The 21,738-nt window shown below is 37.9% G+C and overlaps 1 protein-coding gene across 2 annotated transcripts in view; it reads right to left on the bottom strand.

Annotated features, from left to right (window-relative positions):
• Positions 1–21,738, bottom strand: part of LOC131029714 (chaperone protein dnaJ 13) — a 248,737-nt gene that overhangs the window by 52,659 nt on the left and 174,340 nt on the right. For both annotated transcript variants that reach the window (XM_057960332.2, XM_057960331.2), the window contains exon 8: positions 8,569–8,622. In XM_057960332.2, coding sequence (XP_057816315.1) covers positions 8,569–8,622 — 54 coding nt within the window. The remainder of the gene's footprint in view (positions 1–8,568; positions 8,623–21,738) is intronic.

The following is a 21,738-nucleotide window of genomic DNA, read 5'->3' as shown; positions in this document are numbered from 1 at the left end:
TGGTGAGATTCACGTTCCAAACCACTAGCTTCTTACTGACTGTAAGGACGCCTTGTGTGGTCAACTGGAGATATTTAGATTGCTTGAACCTTCAATCATTATTGAACTATTGATATGTATCTTTATGGTAGTATCTATAATTCTTGATGATTTGAAAAATCACTAATCACCTTAGAAGATCACATCAATTCCAGTAGAGTTGTAACTTCTTGGCAATACTAAAATTGGTAGAATCTTACCAAGTCTAGCCTACATTGAGTCATTCTTAGGATTAGATTAGAATTCATCTCTTGCAAACCCTACCTTTTGATCTTTTTTGAGAACCTGTTAGCTTTAGGAAAATTATGTTCCTGCAGCTCGAAAACGTAAGGCCCCTTGAAGAAACAACATTTACAACAACCACTGGTGCTTATCCACACATAGAGATCCTACAACGAAGAACCTTGAAGTCACCCTGATTGATCCTTTCTCGCGATATCTTCAGCATTCAGAGGCTTTACTCAAGAGAGGATAAGGTACCCTTGGGTATTTTATTCTGTGTTTGATAGTGTACAAAATACACGTCAACAGTGCTTCGGACTGCCCCACATTAGAGAGTATTTGCTAAACCAATGTGGGGGATGGGAGTCTCATCCAAGCATTATGGATTTAGACAAAGAAATTCTACTCCTTGAAGCCTCACAAAACATATCCAACTTAACCATTAGGGCGGAGAAGTTCACTAAAATAGCAGTGTCATCTGCAAATTGAACATTGGATAGCTCTTCTTGATTAGGTAAGGTTAACCCTCTGGCCCTAGTGGATAAGAGGTTGTCCCTCAACAAGTAAAAAAGAACATCTACAGCAATAACAAAGAGAGTAGGTACCAAAGGACATCCTTGTCAGATGGACCTTGAAAGCTCAAATCCTTCAGACCTGTGTCCATTAACTTCAACATAGGCTTTAGCATTAGTCATTAGGGTCCTTACCATTTTATAAAATGTCACTAGGAATCCAAGCCTTCCATCATCATAAATACAAAGCTCCACTCAATTTTGTCATTAGCTTTTTCAAAGTCCAATAACAGCAACGCAGATGATGGGTTAGATTTTTTAGCCTAGTTCATGGCTTCCCAGTAGGTCAGCAAGTTTTCCAAAATATACCTACATTAGACAAAACCAATCTGAGTCGGATGCACAACCTTAGGGAGGACATCCTCCAACCTTCTAGCTAAAATTTTGGCTAAGATTTTGTAGGAGACATTTAGCAGAGTGATTGGTCTCCAATTTTTAATCAAGGATCTATCCCCATCTTTGGGGAGGAGCTTGATAAGGCCATTGTTTGTCTCCCCACCTAAAGAACCTGTATCAATGGCTTCACTATATATATTCAACAAGTCCTCCACAATCCACTCAATATTCTTTTTGTAGAATTCCACTGGTAGCCCATCTGGACTTGGTGCTTTATCATTGCTAAGGGCAGAGATGGCACTCTTGATTTCATCCACCGAAATCTCTTTGCTTAACCTGATAGAATCCTCCCTATAAACCATATTGGGGATGATACTTCTAATCTTATCTCTGGAGCCTTTCTTTCCAAGCTCATCTTCAAGACTGAATAATGAAGAATAGAAGTGCTTGAAAGCTTTAAGAATATCATTTTGATCAGTAATGCTTCTATCCCTGTAATGTCCCCTACCTGCTTAACATAATTAATCTATTGGTTGAGAGACTAAACATGGAACCAGTCATTTATTAACTATTGACAAGTACTTATGTATTTTCCTCATTAGACAATTATTCTCATTATTCTTCTTATTGACTATTTCCTAAGAGTTCTTTCTAATTTTTTATTGATCTAATATTATTATTTTTCTGATCAAAACATCTTTTTATCTATGTACATATATATATAATTATATTACAGATTATTAAATATTTGTCTTATTACCTTTTTATAAATCATTAATACTACCACTGCTTAAAAGACATTAATTATTAATATATTAGTAGCTGATAAAGGCAGACAGATCTGACACATGTAAGATTGGGTCTGCCACTTATGAAATTATGTATAACTACAATACATATAGCAATCTACGTTAATATTAAATTCTGCCTAAAAACATTATCGGGCTTCTTATATTAAGTATACATATTAAGCATATCCCCATGCATACCACCCAGAACAAGGATGTTACTGCCTGTAACTTAATAACAGTTCTGATCTGATCTGATTCGTGCTGTCAATAATATATATATATTCTCTTCTCCATGTTATTCCCCTTCAAACTCCAATTGTGATTTCTATATATATATCTTTTATCTTGCTTTCAAAAGATGTCACTCTTTATTAAGAGACAGTGTGTGTTTTTTCAAAGAGATGCAAACAAATTGTTTTCTTTATAATCTTTTATTGATCATATGCACCTTTTCATTTGCAGATTACATTCTTAAATGCACCTCTTCATTGATCACAGTCCTCGTCACCCTATTCTTTTTATTTCTTTACTAACTCTTAATCGCACCCCTGTTATTGATTGTTAACAAATATTAATGACAACTCATCATATTCATCAATTGACTATATTCAATTTGTTTCTCATTTACTATGCGATTCCTATCATGACTGTTTCATCACAGATTATCCTATCATGTAGTCCCTTTTCATTGATGTGTCATTAACGGAGTTAACAACAATATTAAGGGAGTCAGTGTTAATAACATCTAACTCGTGCCTCCTCTCTAAACTATCGGTAATGATATAGAGGTTATTATAATCACTACCCACCATACTGATTCATGTTATTAGTAATTATTGATTAGTCAAATCGATATTCTTTTAACAATTCTTTTTATATATTTGTTTTTTTCATTTTGATATTTCAAGAATATAATTATTAATAAATAAATAATAAAGTATGTTTCATGTAAGTAATAAATAAATAATAGCATTAGTAATAAACATAATATGTAAATTATGTTTATAAATTATTAATTTAATAAATACATAATAAATAATTGGTAATTATTATATTAATTAATAATAATAATTAATTTAGGTTATATATATAATGATCAAGGAGGGGACATGACAATCCCTCTCCCATATACAATCAATATTTTCCTTAGCCTCCTTCTGTTTTGGTAATTGAAAGAAAAGTTTTGACCCTATGTCCTCGTGTTCCAACAAGTTTATTCTTGCTCTGGTCTTAGGACCTAGGATCTTGAAGTTTTGTGGCTTCCTTAATACATCTTTGGCCTACCATAAAGCTTCCTTGGTATCCTTATTGCTAGGGTTATTTTGAATGTGCTCCTCAGCAACAATCAGCTTGTCATGCATCTCAGCCTCTATTTTTTTGAGATCTTTGGCTTTCTTCCTTCCCACAGTCTGATACAAACATCTCCAACTTTGAACATTTTGATTCCATTTGTCTCTTACATTAGGTAGTGCCCTGTTTTTCACTTTAAAATTTTTAATGATGAGTACTGCTTAATTAACATCCTCATCCATTACTAAACTAGTGTTCAAGACAAAATTCTCCTTTTTGCTTACTGACTTAGGGGTTAAACTACCCATAAAACAACTGTTTAGATTGGGTGATGATCAGATAGCGTGTAAGGGATAACTCTCACACTGTTCCCATTATTGTTCCTCTTGAACTGCAACATATCCCTATTAGCATAAAACCTGTCCAACCTGCTGTAAATCCTCTTGGTTCCCTGTTGGAAATTGCACCAGGAAAACCAAATATCTTTGATTTCATTCTTCCTACCAGCCAATGAGTCAAACAATCTTAATTTATTCACCATCCTACTCCAGTAAAATCTTTCCTCTCCTTTCCATTCAAATTTGCTACCTCCTAGCTTATCAGTAGGCCATTCAATCATATTGAAATCACCCCCTAGCACCCAAGTACATCCTCCATCTGCGCAATCCATCTCTAGAGTTCAATTCTTTCTTTATGATCATTGGGAGCATATACCAAGCCTATGCCAATCTCCTTCTCCTTGAGTCTTAAAACCACCCGGACCAATCTATTGCAAGGTGAGCAACCCCACCTCACCACAAACTTACTCCACTTATGAATAATTAAGATAGCGGCACCACCCTTGCCCCTAGCATGATTAGCAGTCAAATACTCCACATCCCTCAAAATACACTTCAAATTGATATCTAGAGTGAATTGGACCGCCTCAATCTCTTGCAGTAGTAACACATCCATATTTTTGTATAGTCTGAGAAATCCTTTAACAACATACTTCCTGTCTAGGGACTCCAGTCCCCTAACATTCCAAGAGACACAATTTAATTCCATCTTAGTTTAGGGAGTAATATCCATAATAGCATTCAGGGCAATTGACTATCGGTTCCCTTTTACACGGCCATGCTCGTTATAGATCCATTGGGTCTATCCCTTTTCTTCTTGAATTCAAACACCTAATCTGCCACCAAAGATTGAGTGCCTTCTTTCTTCTTGCTAGTCTTCTTTCTGCTCACTGTTTTATCCTTAGCCTTTTTGATGCCATATTCTTTCATGGCTTCATCTTACAGATCTTTGTTGGTATCACCTGAATAAGGAACTATGGCCCAACTGTTTCTTTTCTCTTCCACAAAATCAGAAGTCCTAGCGTTCTCCATCTCCCGAGTTTCACTTCTTATACCATCCACTCCTCCTCCAAGGCTTGGCTCATCACCCTGGCTAGCAGGCTCCATAGCCTCCTTAACCTCCCAGCTATGGGTGCTAGTGGAGGGAAGAGTATTCCTGTCAATCTTATAGGAATCTTGTTGAATCCCTTTGGTTTTGTGTGCTTCACTAGGAATCAACTGGGATTCCACAGGCTTACTTATATAATCTATAGACTCTTGAGTCAACTCCTCAATAATAGGACCATTCTTCCCCCCTCTACCAGCCATCTCCTGATTGTTACTAAGACTAAGGAGCGTACTATCCAAGGTGGTGCCCTCAGCTCTGGCAAAGATCACCACCACCTCGAAATCATTAATATGAGATTCAATTCTCCTCTTGGTCTCAATAATCTTCATGAATTTGTCTATGATAATCTGTTGAGCAGTCAATGCTCTGTGCTTGGGACAGGCGTTTTGACGATCCTCCTTAAGCAACTCAGTGTTAATAACACCAGGGGAAGGTGGAGACTTAGACCAGGAGGCTGCTTTGATTGCAGCATGGAGAAACTCCAAAATTTCAATAATGGAGCCATTACAAGAGGCATCAACTTGTTCGGGGCAAGAATTGGCATGCAGATCCCTTAAAGGTGCAGATTCCACCTTGTATTGGGGTTTAGGAGGCGGAAAAAATTCAGGGGTTTTGAGAGAACCAGTAGAGTTGTGATTGGAAACAACCTTTAGGGTTTGCCAAAGAAGAAACCTTCTTGCCAAAATTATCATTTTGGATATTACTTTTCAATAGTGGGCAATGCTTCCTAATATGGCCCTCTTTCCTACAAAGGAAATAGGCATTAATGCCACCCAGAAACTCCATAGGGCACACAAAGATCTCATTTTCCACTCCAAATCTTACTTCCTGCGGAATTATCAATTCCAAGTTTGATAGAGATCAAGAATCTTACATCCATGGTGGCAGTAAGGAGGAAGTTTCATCTATCCTTAAAACATTACCAGCTACTTCCAAAGCTTTTGGAAGGCATTTCCACAAAACCGGGGGGATATTTTTTATAGTCACCCATCTAGGGCACAACAGGGCAAGGATTTTCGCATTATTAGCCTCGGGAGTCCACCCAATGGCTCTAAAACAACCATTTCCTAACATCCAAAATTCTCTCTTAATCACTTCCTTTTGGCTCTTAGCCTCTTTGAAAAAAATAATGAATAAACCCTTCTAAACCATTCTACAGAATGTAAAATTAAACCCTAATATTTTGACCTACACATTCTCCAACCAGCTATTCAAATAGTTCCTAGAGGAGGAGTTTGCCAGGGTCAAGCACTGCCAGAAAAATGGCAATATCCCTAAGTCCATTTCTCTCTGCATCCAAAACTATGTTCATTTCAGAATTAGGTTTAACGATGAGAGTGGCATTGGAAGAAAACTTACCTCTTCCTCCATCTTTAGGCTGTTCTTCACTTGTAGCCTCCCGCACAGCCACGAATCGAGCACCCTCAGGAGTAGTTCGGTTGCCCACCACCACCGGCAAGAATGTCTTGCTCTTCTCTTCATCCGCCACTAAAGAATCATTATGCAGAACCCCCAGGGATTCATGTCCCATAAACAACCCCCCACGTGCCACAAAGATTGAAATTAATGCTCCCCGCCTCGACCATAGAAGGTCGCCTTCACCTGAGCCTTTGCTTGTGAGGAGTCGACCTTCGCAGGGCAAGGGACCCCGAGTTGTAGAGTGCTCGAAAAACTAGAATTATAATCAATCTATACAAATTTCAATAGAATAACTAGGAGACAACAAAAGATAGGAAAACTATTATGGGAAAAAAACCAACTTGCAAAGTATAGTTGATGTATTAATCTCAATAACATGAATATAATACAAGGCAAAGTTCCAATGTTCTCGACAAGACATACATGACATCTTCAACTCCGACTTTTGAAGTCAATCTAACAACATAACCTTGCTTTAAACTAACCATAAATAAGATACTTATCCCCCATAATAACCTTAACCCATTTCCATTTAATTATTGGAATGTTGCTTTAGGATACCATTAAGAGTTATTATAAAACAATGGGCATAAAACCCTAGGCCTAAGAACCTCTATTGATTCCCTGCACCCCAATATTGTGGGTTAGTGTACAATCCATCACGGGTGTAAAACATGCAAAGTATACAACACATTCCTAAGAACCTCCCACCTGTATACGTTGCATAAGGGATCAAAAACAAACACAATTAACTTAATAGCTAGGGTAAAAACGACCATAGCCAATTTGCGCCAATATGTACTTCTTTATCCTCACTAACTTCATCGATGAAAATGCAACATTCATTGAATTGTCCACCTTCTCAATCAAAACCCTCTTATCCTCCACCATGTCTCGAACAAGATGATACTACATCAATGTGCTTTGTCCATGCATGAAGGTTCTTGGCTGAACTGATTGAATTCTAATTGTCATAGTTAATCATCACTACATTCTATATTAGGCCAACAAGTAAACACGATCTTCAAAGCCACATGGGCCTCTTTACAGCATGTGAAGTTACCATGCACTCATCTTCACTAGTTGAAATGACTTACAATCTTTCTCTAACTCAACCAACATTTCTTGCTAATCTTTTATTTCCTAATCTTCATAACCAAGATAAACTTAATAGCCCCTAGACCCTTTGTTTCAAAATATAATCAAAGCTAAAATTTACTCACCATAATCATATCCTTATAGTTATTGGTTAACATGTCATAACATCTTAAATGATAGAAAAAAATATATTATTAACTTGCTTAGAGTAAACACGATAATCAAATATTTCCCTAGCAAACCCTAACTTCATCACAAACATTATCAAATTTCTAATAACACGTTCTAGGTAACTGCTTTAATTCATAGAGAGAATTTTTTCAAACTGCAATCCAGCCTTTGTTTGCCTTTTACTGCATTTTGCTCACACTATATCATGAAGTTTTCCTTCTTTAGATCCCTATGCAAAAAGGTTGTCTTAACATTCATACAACAGCAACTGAAAACAAATTTTTAATGGAAGTTAACTTTGCATCTAAAGAGAACATCTCACCAAAATCTATCCCTTCAATTTGGGAATCACTCTCTACCACCAACTTGCCTTGCATTTTTCAATTTTACCGTCAAAATTAGTTTTTTTTCTCGAAGACCCATCTGTACCAAACCAGTTTCTTTCCTTAAAGCAATGCAACCAACTCCCAAGCCTCTTCTTCTACAAGAATGGCATCTTCTCATCCATGGCTTCCTTCTAGGACTTAATTTCCTCCGATATAACTACCTCCATAGTTCTAAGCTCATCACCATAAGCAGATAATGAAAAAATACAATGAAATATGGTTTACACCTTCCAAGTGCTCTCCTTTGCTCAGTGGAATGTTTGACTAGTGGAGTATGAGATCGTTCTTATTTTGAACTCTCATCTGCATCAGTTCCATCTAGGTACGTCCTAAACCTCTGATTCAGCCTTAGGTGCAGTCTTCTTGATCTTTGGATATAATTGCACCTTCTCTTTCACTTCTCTACATTTCCCAAAAGAAGAAGTTCTGACCTCTCTAAGATAACATTCGAACTTTCACTTCTTCTCTACATTGCTCAATAGGAGAAATTCTGACCTCTAAAGATAACATTCCAACTATAAACTATCTTCCATGTCTCAGAATTCCATAGATTGTATCCATTATTGTGGACAAGTGTACAGTCCATCACAGGCATAAAACATGTAAAGTGTGCATGTTCTTAATAATTTACAAGGCAATAGTTCTCCAAAAAAAAAAGTATATGACTCCAACCAACAGGTTAATAGATCAACTGTTTAGAACTATAAGAAAATTCAAAAAAGGACACAATTGTAAAGGTAATGCTCAAGATGATAGGAAAGTAATGCTAGTTGTAAATAACATCAGAGAAAGACTTACAGGGACAATTAGCTTTTGACCACCACGGTGAAGCTCAAACCTCCAAAAGATTCCCTACAAAATTGAATATTTTTTTGAAAACACATTAGTATACATAGGACAAATAAGGAACAAATTTTATCTAAGTCTAGAGAATCACTAGTGGCCTACAATTATCAAATTACCAAATTTCCACATGACAATAAGATTTATAGTTTTACTCAATGGCAATAGATTATTATACCATGCTTCCTGCAATAACAAGCAAAACTGCAAGCCACAGAACTCAAAGGAATTTCAAAGCCCTGCTGAAAAAACAAATGAATGAATTGAATTGAAGTAATTTTAATAACATCCACGAGACCAGCAGTCTAAGGGACCAAGAGTCGATACCCCTGACAATTTCCAAGTTCTTTTTCGATGGTGACTCTTCCGTTGTGAATCTTGATCAAGAAGCCAGCAGTTTTGTGAAGTCTTGCTTCCTCAAATGGCTCATTTACACTACCAACCTCCATTTCATTTTTAAATTGCATACAGATGTCTTCATAAGCAGCACAATCCATGATAAAGTGCCATTATGTTTCAACCACCCCTCTATTGCAGAAAAGCAACTGGTCTTGAATTATTATACCCAATCTTTATTGGGATATACATTGTAAACCTAATAAAGAAAATAGAATTGAGCATGTGTTTGAAGCATCTATATTTGAAATCCAGGACTTCTATTCTTTGTCAAATATTTGTATTTCCATTGTTCCTTCCTTTCCTAAATTGCCAAAAACTCAAGTGAGGTTCCTACCCCTTTGTTCAGATTTTTGGGTGCCACACTGTTGCAAGGTGTGTGCCCTTCGTCTCCTTGTGGTACTTGGGAAAATGAAGAAATTCTACAGCATCCAACCTTGCGATTGCTTGTGGACAAGCAATCTTGGGGAGGGCAGACTGTAATGTCCCCTTCTCAGTAAGGAGAAACCAGTGGTCCATTAACCTATTCCGGAGACCCGTAGGCTGATTGGAATCAGGAATTAAGGTTTACTATTTTTGTGCAATACTATGTGAGCCAATTGATGCTTGTCTGGTAGGGATTCTTCGATTCTGATTGTGGATTCCTTATGGGTTTTTTGAGGGCTTCACAGAGGTATAACATGCATCTTATTTTGAAGTGATTTCCGAACTTACTATTTTTAGTAAGTTGGTGGCGGCTAACTAGATTTTGAGGTTTTTTTGGGTTTTCCAAGCTCATTCACAAGGTTCGATAAGCATGTTTTTCGAGTTATTCTCATGACTTACTATTTTTAGTAAGTGTCAGTTCAGGCAATGTTATTTTTGGCAGTCTTGGGCAGAGCTCCAATCTAGTTCAAATTAGTGATTTCCTACACATCAATTCAAAGTTTCATTTTGCAGTGATCAGTAGTTGATTTATAATTGATTAATTAAATATTATTACTTTATCCTAAAGTTTGATATTTAATTATTTTATTGATCAATTTTGGAAAAGAGTGCATATTATCGATATTTTCCTAAGTCGGGAAGGCAAGTTATTTTGACTCCATATTAGACGCCATTAAGTGCAAAATTCAATAAAGTTATAATATTTTTTGATGCAAATGTGGACTTAGGACAATGTGGTGTGATTTATGCCTAAGTGTGGACACCTAGCATGGGGGCCCACTTAGAATGAAATGCAAATGAGATTAAGGGGAATTTGGCGCCATTTACATTTGAATTTGAGATTCAGAAATCTATATAATATATACAAGGTTGGGCGCCTCATTCTCATCATCTTGGAGAAATTATAACATTATGCTGCCGGAATGGTGATTGAGTTTGAGCTTCGAAGTTGTGCATTCCTAGCTTGCACAGTTTTGTACTTGAAAAACAATACCTAGCTGATTAGTGTGTTTGTTGGAGAAGTTTTGAGAGTGTGCTTTCAGTTTTCAGTGTGTTCAGTGTTTTCTTAGTTGCTGGTTTGGTGTTGGCTGAACTGTGGTTTTGTTCGTATCTCCCTACCTGTGCATCAGATCTTTCTGGGTAGCGGCTCATCGGATTCGTCTTGGCTAGGCGATTATTGCTCTGGAGTGGGGTGCATTTTGGTGTTAGTTTGGATTTTTGGCTGCAAATCGAACTTCCAGTGCTCATCATACTTTTCTGGAGGTGCCTCGGGTTGCGTGTTGTTTGTTGGTGGTGTTTTTGGTGCCAGTTTGTGATCCTATCTTGGTAATCTTGGTCATATCTTTCATTTGCCTGTCTTCGTGTGCAATTCAGAGCTGTTTTGGGAGAGTTGTGAGACTTTCAGTGTTGGTCCATTGCTGGAGTTGTTCGTACTTTACATCAAATTTGGTTATTTGTTTTTTAGCTTGTATTTCTCTGAGTTCCATTGTTATGATTCCTAGTACTTCATTGAATTCATCATTGTAATTGTTGGTTAGTAGTACTAACCTCTATTGTATCTGAAGTACTTCATTGTAATTCCCACAATATAAGTGGAAGAGGCCGGCTTGGCCGCCTTCAGATTTTGTAATTCAGTTTGTTGTTCAGTCCTCCCGCTGCACAAGCGGTCGAGTGATCCTTGTTTGTAATTGTCCTCCTGCTGCATTAGCGGTTGAGTTGAGTTTGTTTAGTGAAAAGTCCTCCCGCTGAAATATCGTGGTAGAGTGATTTGTGTTTGAATGTCTTTTGTTTCCTTGGCTGGTTTACCGCCAAGTTTCCTTGTTTTTACCCGCTGGAAAGTGGAAGGGGTTGGCTTGCCACCCAATATTGTAGTCTGCAATTTTAGTGTTGCATCTAATGATCCCCTATCACCGTATGCTCTCACCCTCCCAATTTGATTTCTCGGTGATCAAAAGGTGGAAGGGTTCCTTTCAGTTGGTTTGGATTGCATTATTCTAACCCTAACGGGTGATTGGTTTGTTGTAAAACTATTAAAAAATAAATAAAAAATTATTGGCGATATTACAATCTACTGGTTGTATCGGGCATTAACAGGTTGATCTTTTGGTGCAACAGCAACCACACTTGTAACAAGTGGTATCAGAGCTTGGTCACAGGTTCAAACCCCTCGCGCTGGGGTGGGATTGTTGCAAGGTGTGCACCCTTGGTCTCCTTGTGTTGTCCAGTGCAGCGCTCGGGTTTGTGACATGGCTTAACCACCTCCTGTGGATTCTATAAGTCTAGTTGTTGTATCGGGCATTAACAAGTCGATCTTTTGGTGCAACGGCAACCACATTTGTAACAAATGGTATCAGAGCTTGCTCACAGGTTCAAACCCCTCGCTTTAAATTCATGTAAATTATTGCATTCATTTGTACATAAGTTTTGGTGGATTCCTACCCTTTGCCATTGATGTCAAAGGGGAAGAGAGTTGGGAGAGAGCAGTGAAAAATGATGCTCATTCTTAGGGGGAGTCAGTTGAGTGTACACATTTCAAATTATCGGATTGCTTGCAGTGTTTTTGGAGTTTTGGAACACTTATCATTTTTCACAGTGTTGCCATCAATGCCAAAGGGGGAGATTGTTGGCATAAAACACTATTCCAGTGATGCTTCAGTGAAGATTGATGATGTCTAGTGCATGAGATTTCATAGGAGTTGTCATTGATGGCAACTTAGCCTATTGATCTTATCCGGTATGAAGTTTGGGATATCCGGATGTCGTGAGTAAGTTTTGGTATAAGTTTGTCGGTGATACTCAGTGTACAGTTTTGGTGAGCATTTCTCATTTTCGGTTATGTGTTCTTTGGTCTTGATGATCAGAGTTAATTTGATTGAGTATGAGAAGCAGATTATCATGCAATCCCATCCTCTAGTGTTGTTTCTTAAGCATGGTAGAAGGTCCGATATCCGGTAGAGCAGTAAAACAAGGTTATCTCCATTATTGGTGTTGTAACGTGTGGACCGGATTCTTTGAGGTGATTCTAGTGGTTGTTGGTAAGTTCGAAGTAATTGGAGCGACGTATGGGAGGCATGTGATCATATGTTTTGGATCCGGAATATGGTTTTGTGAAGATTTGAGCTGACTTGAAGCTACACGTTTCATATTTTCATATTTTGTGAAGCCGACTTGTGGGAGATCAATTTTGTTAGTGCGGATATATAAGATCGACTTGGATAATGTTTTTGGGTAGTGATATGATGTGTGAGATGATTTTGGGAGTGATTGAGCGCAGTTTCACGTGCGCACCTTAAGTTTTGTTGATCCGATAATTAGTAGCAGAGCAGAACAAAGCAGTTTATCTAAACAGCAACAACGGATCACATTGTGCCTGACCGGAACTATCATTTGGCATAGTTAGATGCTTTTCTTCAGTTCATTACTCATTGTAATCATTTTGTATTAGCCTATAAGGTAGTGAGCCTTCCTCCGAGTTGTAGCCCTTTTGTAATTGAGCAGTGAGCTCTAGGCAGTGTGCCTGAATGCATGTGCATCCTCTCATGAAATATTGTTCTACTACTGACCATAGTATAATAATATTGTGGATTCAAATCCCACCGTGGTTCTTCCCCTTCCGGGTTTCCACATAAAAATATTGGTGTTATGGTTATGTGCTTGTTTGCTTTGTGTTTCTGCATTTCAGTTTCTTACTTGTGCATCCGGTGGATAAAGAATCAGGTTAACAAATTTGATAACTGCCCCCCCCCCCCCTCTCAGTGTTCATTGATTCCAACACACACGAGTATCAAAACTTTATTAGCAGCTATAACTATCAAAGCATGCACTATTGACAATTGTAACATATGAAATCAAGCTGAGACTCCCTAAGAGAAAAAAGTCAGTCATATGGAGTGGTGAAAATTGATGAAAATGGACCTGCACCATCCTATCCTAGCTAATATTTTTTATTCTTGGCTGCACACCTGCCATGCCATATTTCATGTTTGTGATAACAGTAAAAATTATTTATTGCTGCCTTATGAATCAGATGTTATTACCTTAGTGCTGCCGTACACAGAATCTTTGTAGAGTGCAGCCTTCTGGAGGAATTAATTACAGCATAACTAATATATTTTGGGGGAGTTTGTTTGCAGGGACCACCTTACAAGTCCTAATTTTTCTAATGCTGCCTTTGGATAATATTAGGTATGCTTGTGTGATGTTTGGGGTGCTGCGATATTGCTGGTAGTACTTAAAATTCTGATTTTGCTGTCATATAAAAATAATATTGTTCACCACTTCATTTCTAAACTATTTTCTGCTGTGCGGTCATTGATTAGTCTGCCACTGCACCATTATTCACTATTTTCATAATCTGATCTGTTATTTATGAGGATCTCTAAATTTACCTTGCACCATTAATTACCAGGTCTGTAGTATATGAGGGCTTATGATTAATTCTTCAATTTCATTCTTCTAATCAACTTTAGCTAAGGGTTTTAGACTTCTAACATTCACTTCAGTTTTTGATAGATCAAATAAAACCACAAATTACATATTGTTAGCTTGCAGTTTTAGCTCCCTTAACATTATAATTACCTAGGGTTTGATTGCATTTACTTTCATCATTGTTTTCAGTCATTACGATATTGTAAAATCACACAGAAAAAAAAAATTGTAAAAATATCATAGAGGGGCTTTACTGTCATTTTGACAAATGTATGATTCTAAGAGTAGTTATTGCTGATCATTACAAAGTATAGGGTTTCATTTCATAGTCTAGCTTTTAAATCAAGTTTTTAACATTTGTAAAATACGAAAAAATAGTGTATTTCCTAAAATTCTAAAAAGGGACTGCACCACAGTTTAAGGAAGGTAGCTGTTATCACAAAAGCTTGCACCCTTGCTGAGCTATCAACTCAGCAACCTTGTGAAACATGGAAACAATCCCGAAGTGTGGGAGCTTGCGCAAGGGGGTTGAATCTCCGGAGAAGGCCGTCTTCCTTCTCAATCCAGGTGCAGGTGTTGAACCAACTCAACACTTCAAAACTTACTCCTAAGCCTATCGTATCAACTAGCAAAGGTAAAGGGAAGAGAGAACTACTTAAAATAAAAGGAGGTGATGCACCAAGAAGAGATTGTTACTCTTCCTACCCGAAATGATACAAAAAATTAACTGAAATACCCAGGAGATGTACAAACTTCAGTTGTATGAGTGACCCCAATGCATGTATGGAGGTTAGAATTCGTTGAATGTCAAGAGGGGAGAAGGTTTCCCACAAGTCACTCAGAAATAAGTTAACATGGCATATATGAGAGAAGAGCCACAAAACAAATACCTATGATGAAGGTTACACAACATACATAAGTTTGAAGGAAGGCAAGAATGGTGATTTCAATTCATTATAAGGCCAATGGCCAAACTTACAGTTGCATAAAATGCAAGATAAATACAAGAGAAGTGAAAGAGCATAGAATAGCTCAAGTCAGCAAGGAGAGAACCCCTTACAATGAGGCTTAACAGCCTTTATATAGAAAATTGGTTACAAGAATGATCATGACCCCTATGTGTCAGTCTAGGAGTGCAAGGAAGTGCATTCACTTGACTTTTGTACATGCAAGCAATCTAGCCATACCTACAAAAGGCAACCCTGAGAAGGGTGGATTGACTGACCTTCCAAAGTCAGAGCATGTAGACATGACATAAGTCACCACAACAAGCATGGCCCTATACCTCTCTTGATGGAAATCCTACCAAAAACATTAAATGCACCCCTATGGCTCCACAAAGGAAGGTGCACAAGTCACAAAAGTCATCTAAGCATTTAAAGCTTTGAGTGTTGATCACGCCATCCGGAAGTGTTGCCAGCCAGAAAGAAGTCCGAGGACTTCGGAAACTCAGGTTCCCGAAGTCGGGAAGACAAGGAAAGAACCTCGGAACCTCAGGGTTCCGGAGTTCTGGGGAACTTAAAAAAGAGCAAAGGAAGAGAACTTCAGAACCTTGGGGTTTCGGAGTTCCAAAGAAAGCAAGGAAGAAAGGCAAAGGGGCATTCGGAACCTTGGGGTTCCAGAGTTTTCGAAGAAGAAGAGGGAAAGGAACCTCGGAGTTCCGGAGTTTCGAGGAATTGAGGAGGCAAGAAAAAAGTGGGACTTAGCAAAGGAACCTCGAAACCTTGGGGTTCCGGAGTTTCGGGGAAGGGAAGAAGAAGAGAAAGGAACTTCGAAACCTCGGGGTTTCGGGGTTTCGAGAAATAGAAGAGGATGGGAAAGAAAGGGAGGAACTTCGGAACCTCAGGGTTCCGGAGTTCCGGGAAAAGAAAGAAGAGGCAGCAAAGGGAAAGAACTTCAAAACCTCGGGGTTCCGAAGTTCCAGAGAAAAAAAGAAAAGGCTAGGGGAGGAACTTCCTCCGAGCAAGGCAACAACTCACACTTCATAATTCTACTGCTTTTCTCCTTGATCAACTAGGGCAGTGTTGGTGCATGGGTAGTATCCCTGATCGGTTCTTACTGATGGACCAAGGGTGTCATAAAATGACAACAATAGCAGATTGCATTTATTGGAACTATCATTTTTTAAAATATTGACATCAAGTTAGTGTCTTAATGTTCCCAAGACAGTCGGGCAACCTTAGGGACAGCAGTTCGTCCCCAAAATGCAAACATAATAAGGGAGATCGTGCGAACATCCCGCACACTAGGAGAAGGTCCCAAGGACATCTCCAAAAGGTTTCTAAAATTTGGGACTGCAGAAAAAAGTTTCCTTCCCTTCCACATCCCTCAGGGAATGTTGTATTTAAGTAATTTGAGCACGGCAGAAGAAAATTACTAATCCTGACATTATATCACGTTATTGAAAGCTTTAGAGAGCATTAAAAACTTGTTAAAGCCATCAGATGCTTTTGCCTTGTCATGGCTTTAATGTGGGCACAATTTTATCTGTATACGGAAAACAAGCTTATATAAAAAATCACGAAGTTTCATGATTGAAACTGTTCATCCAAGCTTGAAACATTTTTCTTTAAAGGTTTATAGGGGCAATAAATATGGTGTGGAGATTAACAATTTGATTTAATTCAAGAATTTGTTTTTTAATGAGGGAAGTGGATCCATCTGAGTTTGTATAAAAAAAGATTGGAAAAATATTTTACATTCAGTTCAATATACAAAATGCTTTTGATGTAACAATTAGCACTTTTTTCCAAAACTATCGTAAACAGGCATGTAACAAGACAAGCTATTGCCTGAACTACCTTTGGTGACAGAAAGAATAGAATAAAGATATTACTTGCATAGAACAATTGTCTTGCACAATAGGAACTATTGCAAAAAAAAGTAAAAACTTCTTGCACAGCAACCTGACTGCCTTGTGCAACAACTAGGAACGCTAGCACATGTCTTGCACAGCAACTAGGAACTCTTGCACAAAACTATCTTGCACAGCAACTACAATCTCTTGCATAGCATTCAGAAGTACAACAGAAGCATCACCTCTCAATACCTTCAACAACTTCAACCAAAAAAAATTCTAAGGCTAATCATGCCAGAGTCTTTCACTGCCCCTTGATTTTTCAAATGAAACAGCCTCAACAAAAATCCTCTTAATATAAGAGGCTAACAAAAGGTTGAAGCCTTCCTCCTCCCTTTTTAGGAAAGAAGGGCCTCCATGGTCTCCTAAGTTCCATCATCCACTGATCTAGAACATTCATTCTCAATCTTTCAGCTCCCGTTTGCCTCCCCCTACTTTAGTGGAATCAAAATTTGCCTTAGTCTTCATGCATTCAGCTGGAGCTATAGTGAGAAAAAATGTCAAGGATAGCTTGAATTCTCCATCCTTTAACTCCTTCCATTTTCAAAAACAAGCAAAACAACACCCTTCAAATCCAACCACTAAACATCCTCAGAAGATTCCACCCTGTGAATTGTAAAGAGATTGGAAACAATAGGAAGGGTATGTTCTTGTGAGAGACACACAATCTCGCCACTATAACTGTAATATTCCCCTTAATTTTTTTTGTTTTTAGCAATAACAATTACAAAGCAAACACCATAACCCGTTAAGGTTAGAGAAATAATCCAAACAACTAAAAGGGAACCCTTCCACCTTTTGTACACCGAGAGCCCAATCTGGGAAGGTGAGAGCATACGGTGTTCTGGGGATCGTTAGCACTATAACCAAACTGAAAGTACAATGCATGGGTGGCAAGTCAGCCCCTTTTGCTTATCCAGCAAGATAGAACCTAAACTTCTTGCCAGTAAACCAGCCAAGGGAAACAACAAGAAACTGAAACTCAATCACTCTACCGTGTATTTCAGCGGGAGGACATTCCATAAAGCTATCACTCTACCGCATATTTCAGTGGGAGGGCAATACATAGAACTTATCACTCGACCACTTATTCAGTGGGAGGACTGAGCAACAAATATCTTATTATAGGCAGCAAACCAGCCTCTTCCACTTTTCAGTGGGAATGCTTACAATCCAAAAATGGTTAGTAGTACTACTACTTAACCTTACAATATAAAATACAGAGATAGAATAGAAAAGTAATGTTGTCCAATGTTGGTAAATGTCTTCAAAGGAATCAATAAAGGCGAGGAAGTACTTAGCTCCTCCAAGATAATTGGTGGCCATGGGCCTAGAAATGTCATTGTGAAACAACTTAAGAGGCCGCGAAGCTCACCTGGCTTTGTCCTTGGGAAAGGACTCTCTATGGTGTTTCCCCCACACATCCTTCACAAATACTTAACCATACTTATAAAAACTTTGTTAAGTTTCACTATTTATTTTCTTTTTTTTAGTTTTTATTAATGAATGAAAACTTGTTAACAATTACTAACTCTCAAAAAATCCTTCAACATGAAATTATGAAATCCTAGGATCAATAATACATAGACCAACAGCTTCAAGAAACAATAAAATGCTCAATTCTCTCTCCAAAAGCAGCCAAGTCACCCCCGAATCACACCCCAATCAACTAACCTACTCACACTACGAAAGGCACACCCAAACACCAACTTCTAGAAATCTGTAATTCTATGACAGCAAGCTGAAATGCACAACCAGCCATAGTTGAACTACTCGCGACTCGGCTCGACTCGCCAAGCCCCTAAGAAAAAAACTTGGCAAAAACTCGGCAAAAACTTGGAAAAACTCGGCGAAAAACTCGGCAACGTAAAAACACGCTTAATTTTAATAAAAAATGCATTTTTTTGGAAAAATTTAATGAGAAGATGCATCCAATGAGTCAATAAATGATAACACAAAAGAAACAAGCTGATTCTAGATATATTTAAATGCAAAGTGTCTACAAAATCACATCCTCATGAGGAATGCTGATGGCTGGAAGCAAAATAGTAAATAGGTTTTGTAAAACCAAAAGTAAATACATCATTACAAATTACAATTACAACTTCCTCTTCCCAGCTCTAGCTAAAACTATTTACTATTCCTCTTCCTCTTCCCAGTGGAGATCTTCCCAGTTCTGAGGGTGAGAAAAAGAGGGGTAGAGAGATAGGTCTAGATCTTGGTGGAGATCTACAAACGTGCAATATTTGAAATTTCATCATTCATACTAATAGTTTCAAACTTTCAACTCTAAAATGTATAATACCAAGATTTCTTCAATGCTAATTATGTTGTTATATGGAGCCTAATCAGACTCGGAGGTTAAATTTTCCCTACTTCCATCAGCACAATTTCCCCCTATATTTTTCGACGGGGGTTTGGGGGCAACGCCCCCAAGTTGGGGTCAAGGGGCATCGCCCCGCGAGGCCAAAAATACTTTTATTATTTTATAAAGGCGTCGAGTGTTATAAAGTATAAGAAAGGAAAAAGACATATTGAAATGCCACTTATACTTAAATGTTATATTTCATGTGTATATTCTGATGAAGAGAATGAAACTGACCTGAAAAAACAAAAATTGATAATTTTTTGACATGTGTGGGCCTCTTTTTTTAGTCTAGCCGAGGTTTTTAAAGAAACTCGCCGATTTTTTTACTCGGCAAGTTTTTGCTGCGAGTTTAAGTCATAAAAACTCGCAGAGCTCAAAAACTCAGTGAGTTTTTGACACTCACAAAGTACTCTGCGAGTGTTCCATCTATGCTTGAGGCTATTGTGATCCGTTTGGATAGTGAACTTGCCTCCCACAAGATAAGGTCTGAACTTAGCCAATGAATGCATGATGGCCAATATCTCCTTGTCATATATCGAATAACTTCTCTCTACACCTCTCAATTTGCCTCTCACAAAAGCTATAGGATGCCTATCTTGCACTAAAACTGCACCTATCCCTTTTCCTTGGCATTAAATCTTAGTATTTAGTATATGCAATTTTGCTATTTTACTAATTTGCCAAAGTTTCATTTAAATGTAATTCTTATACATTTTTTCATAGCTAGTTTTTCAAGTACTATATGTATATAACCCGTACCCGTACCCAAGAATTTTTTTTTTGCCAAATCTGCGAATCCGTACCCGAATCCAAACCCGAACCGGTAACTTAGACTTCAGAAAATAAGCCTTTGCTGATAATCACCAAATTAATTCTCCAATAAGGTCACCTTGCACTGAGAAAAGCATTCAAAGAATACCCATTAAGTTTCTTGGCTTTATCTACCTAATTGATTCAATTGCATGATTTACATTCTATTTCCTTTGTATGACAAGATGAGAAATTAATAATAATTTACTCACACTCCAAAATTAAACTCAATCTTATGCAAGAGACCACTCAGAATTAGAGCAATATTCAATCAAAATACCATATAGATTTGCATCATGAACAAACCCCAAAAACTTTGAATATTTCACCAAAATCATTGAAAATTGATGCCCATGTATGGTCTCTGAGATGAAACAATCAATCTACCATCCTAGAGAGATCTTTCACTCTTGAAGATGACCTCCTCAGGGAAGATTTTTGCCCTCCAAGAGCTCTATAAAACTCAAAACCTGCAATTGCCGTCCTTTTTCTTCTTGCACCTGACGCAAGATGAAAGGAAAAACTTTCTTTAATTTCTCTGGCCTTCACCATGCCAAACTTAGGTCATTAATCTAATTTTTTGATTCCCGGTAAGTCCATGCCCCTTCAATGGGAAAATAAAATAGTTTTTAAAACATCCCACTTTCGCCACTTAGGAAGAATTAAACAATAAAAATATGTCCCTTACATCCCCTTTCTTTCTACACCCAAGATGATTAGAATTTAGGATTAAATTAAAATATTGCATTATTCTCTTAAATGGGTGCCAAGACCAAGTCAAATAAAATACTAATTAAATGCAATGAAGTGAAATTATTAGAGCCTTATTTTTGCATTTAATTAATAAATATCCCAAAAGTTCCCCTATCAATATGCATTAACATATGGAGAAACAATGATAGGCTAACAACCTCCAGATACTAAGGCCTATAGAGGGGATATCACAATCTTCCCTCCCCAAAATTGCTTGTTCCCAAACAATTTCAGCTCTGGATGTTGGAAAACCTGCTCATTCTCCCACATTGCATCCTCAATTGACAAGTTCTTCCACTTCACCAAGTACTCTCTAATAACTCGCCTCTTAAGAGTGCACTCCCTGATATCAATGATAGCCTTCAAAATGAGAATAAGTTTCCCTTTCTCATCCAATGGTGGCGACTTGGAAAAAGGAACTACATTATGTCCCAATGCCTTCTTGTGTTGAGACACATGGAAAACATTGTGCACCTTACTGTTTGCTGGTAATAGCAACTCATAAGCCACTTCTCCAATCCCCTTGGAGATCCTAAATGGGCGATAAACCTGTGGCGTCAACTTCTTTGATCCACTCTTCTTGAGAGCGGACGACCTCTAGGGATGCATTCTTAGATAGACCATGTCACTAACCTCAAAAACTCTCTCAATGCGATGTTGATCTGCATATTGCTTTTACCAATTTTGGGCCTATTTCAAATTTTCCTTAAAGGATCTCAATATGTTTTGGCTATGCTATAACAAATCCATTGCATTAGGCACTCTTCTATCTCCAAATAATAAATCCATGAAGCTAGGAGGCTCATAACCATACAAGGCCATAAAGGGTGACATCTTAATTGACATGTGGTATGTGGAGTTGTAACAATACTCATAAAGGTGAAGCCATCTTACCCATGCCTTCTTCAGTCCTAAAATGTAATTCCAACGGTATCTTTCCACCCACTTGTTAACAATTTCAGTCTGCCCCATTTTGTGGGTGAAAACTGATACTAGGATTGAGCTTAGTCCCACTCAATTTGAATAATTTTTGCCAAAACAAGCTTAAAAACTTCCTGTCCCCATCACTCACTATGTTCTTGGGTAA

The sequence above is a fragment of the Cryptomeria japonica genome, chromosome 9, assembly GCF_030272615.1.
Source record: "Cryptomeria japonica chromosome 9, Sugi_1.0, whole genome shotgun sequence".
Taxonomy (NCBI): domain Eukaryota; kingdom Viridiplantae; phylum Streptophyta; class Pinopsida; order Cupressales; family Cupressaceae; genus Cryptomeria; species Cryptomeria japonica.
This window is presented reverse-complemented; position numbering and strand designations above follow the sequence as displayed.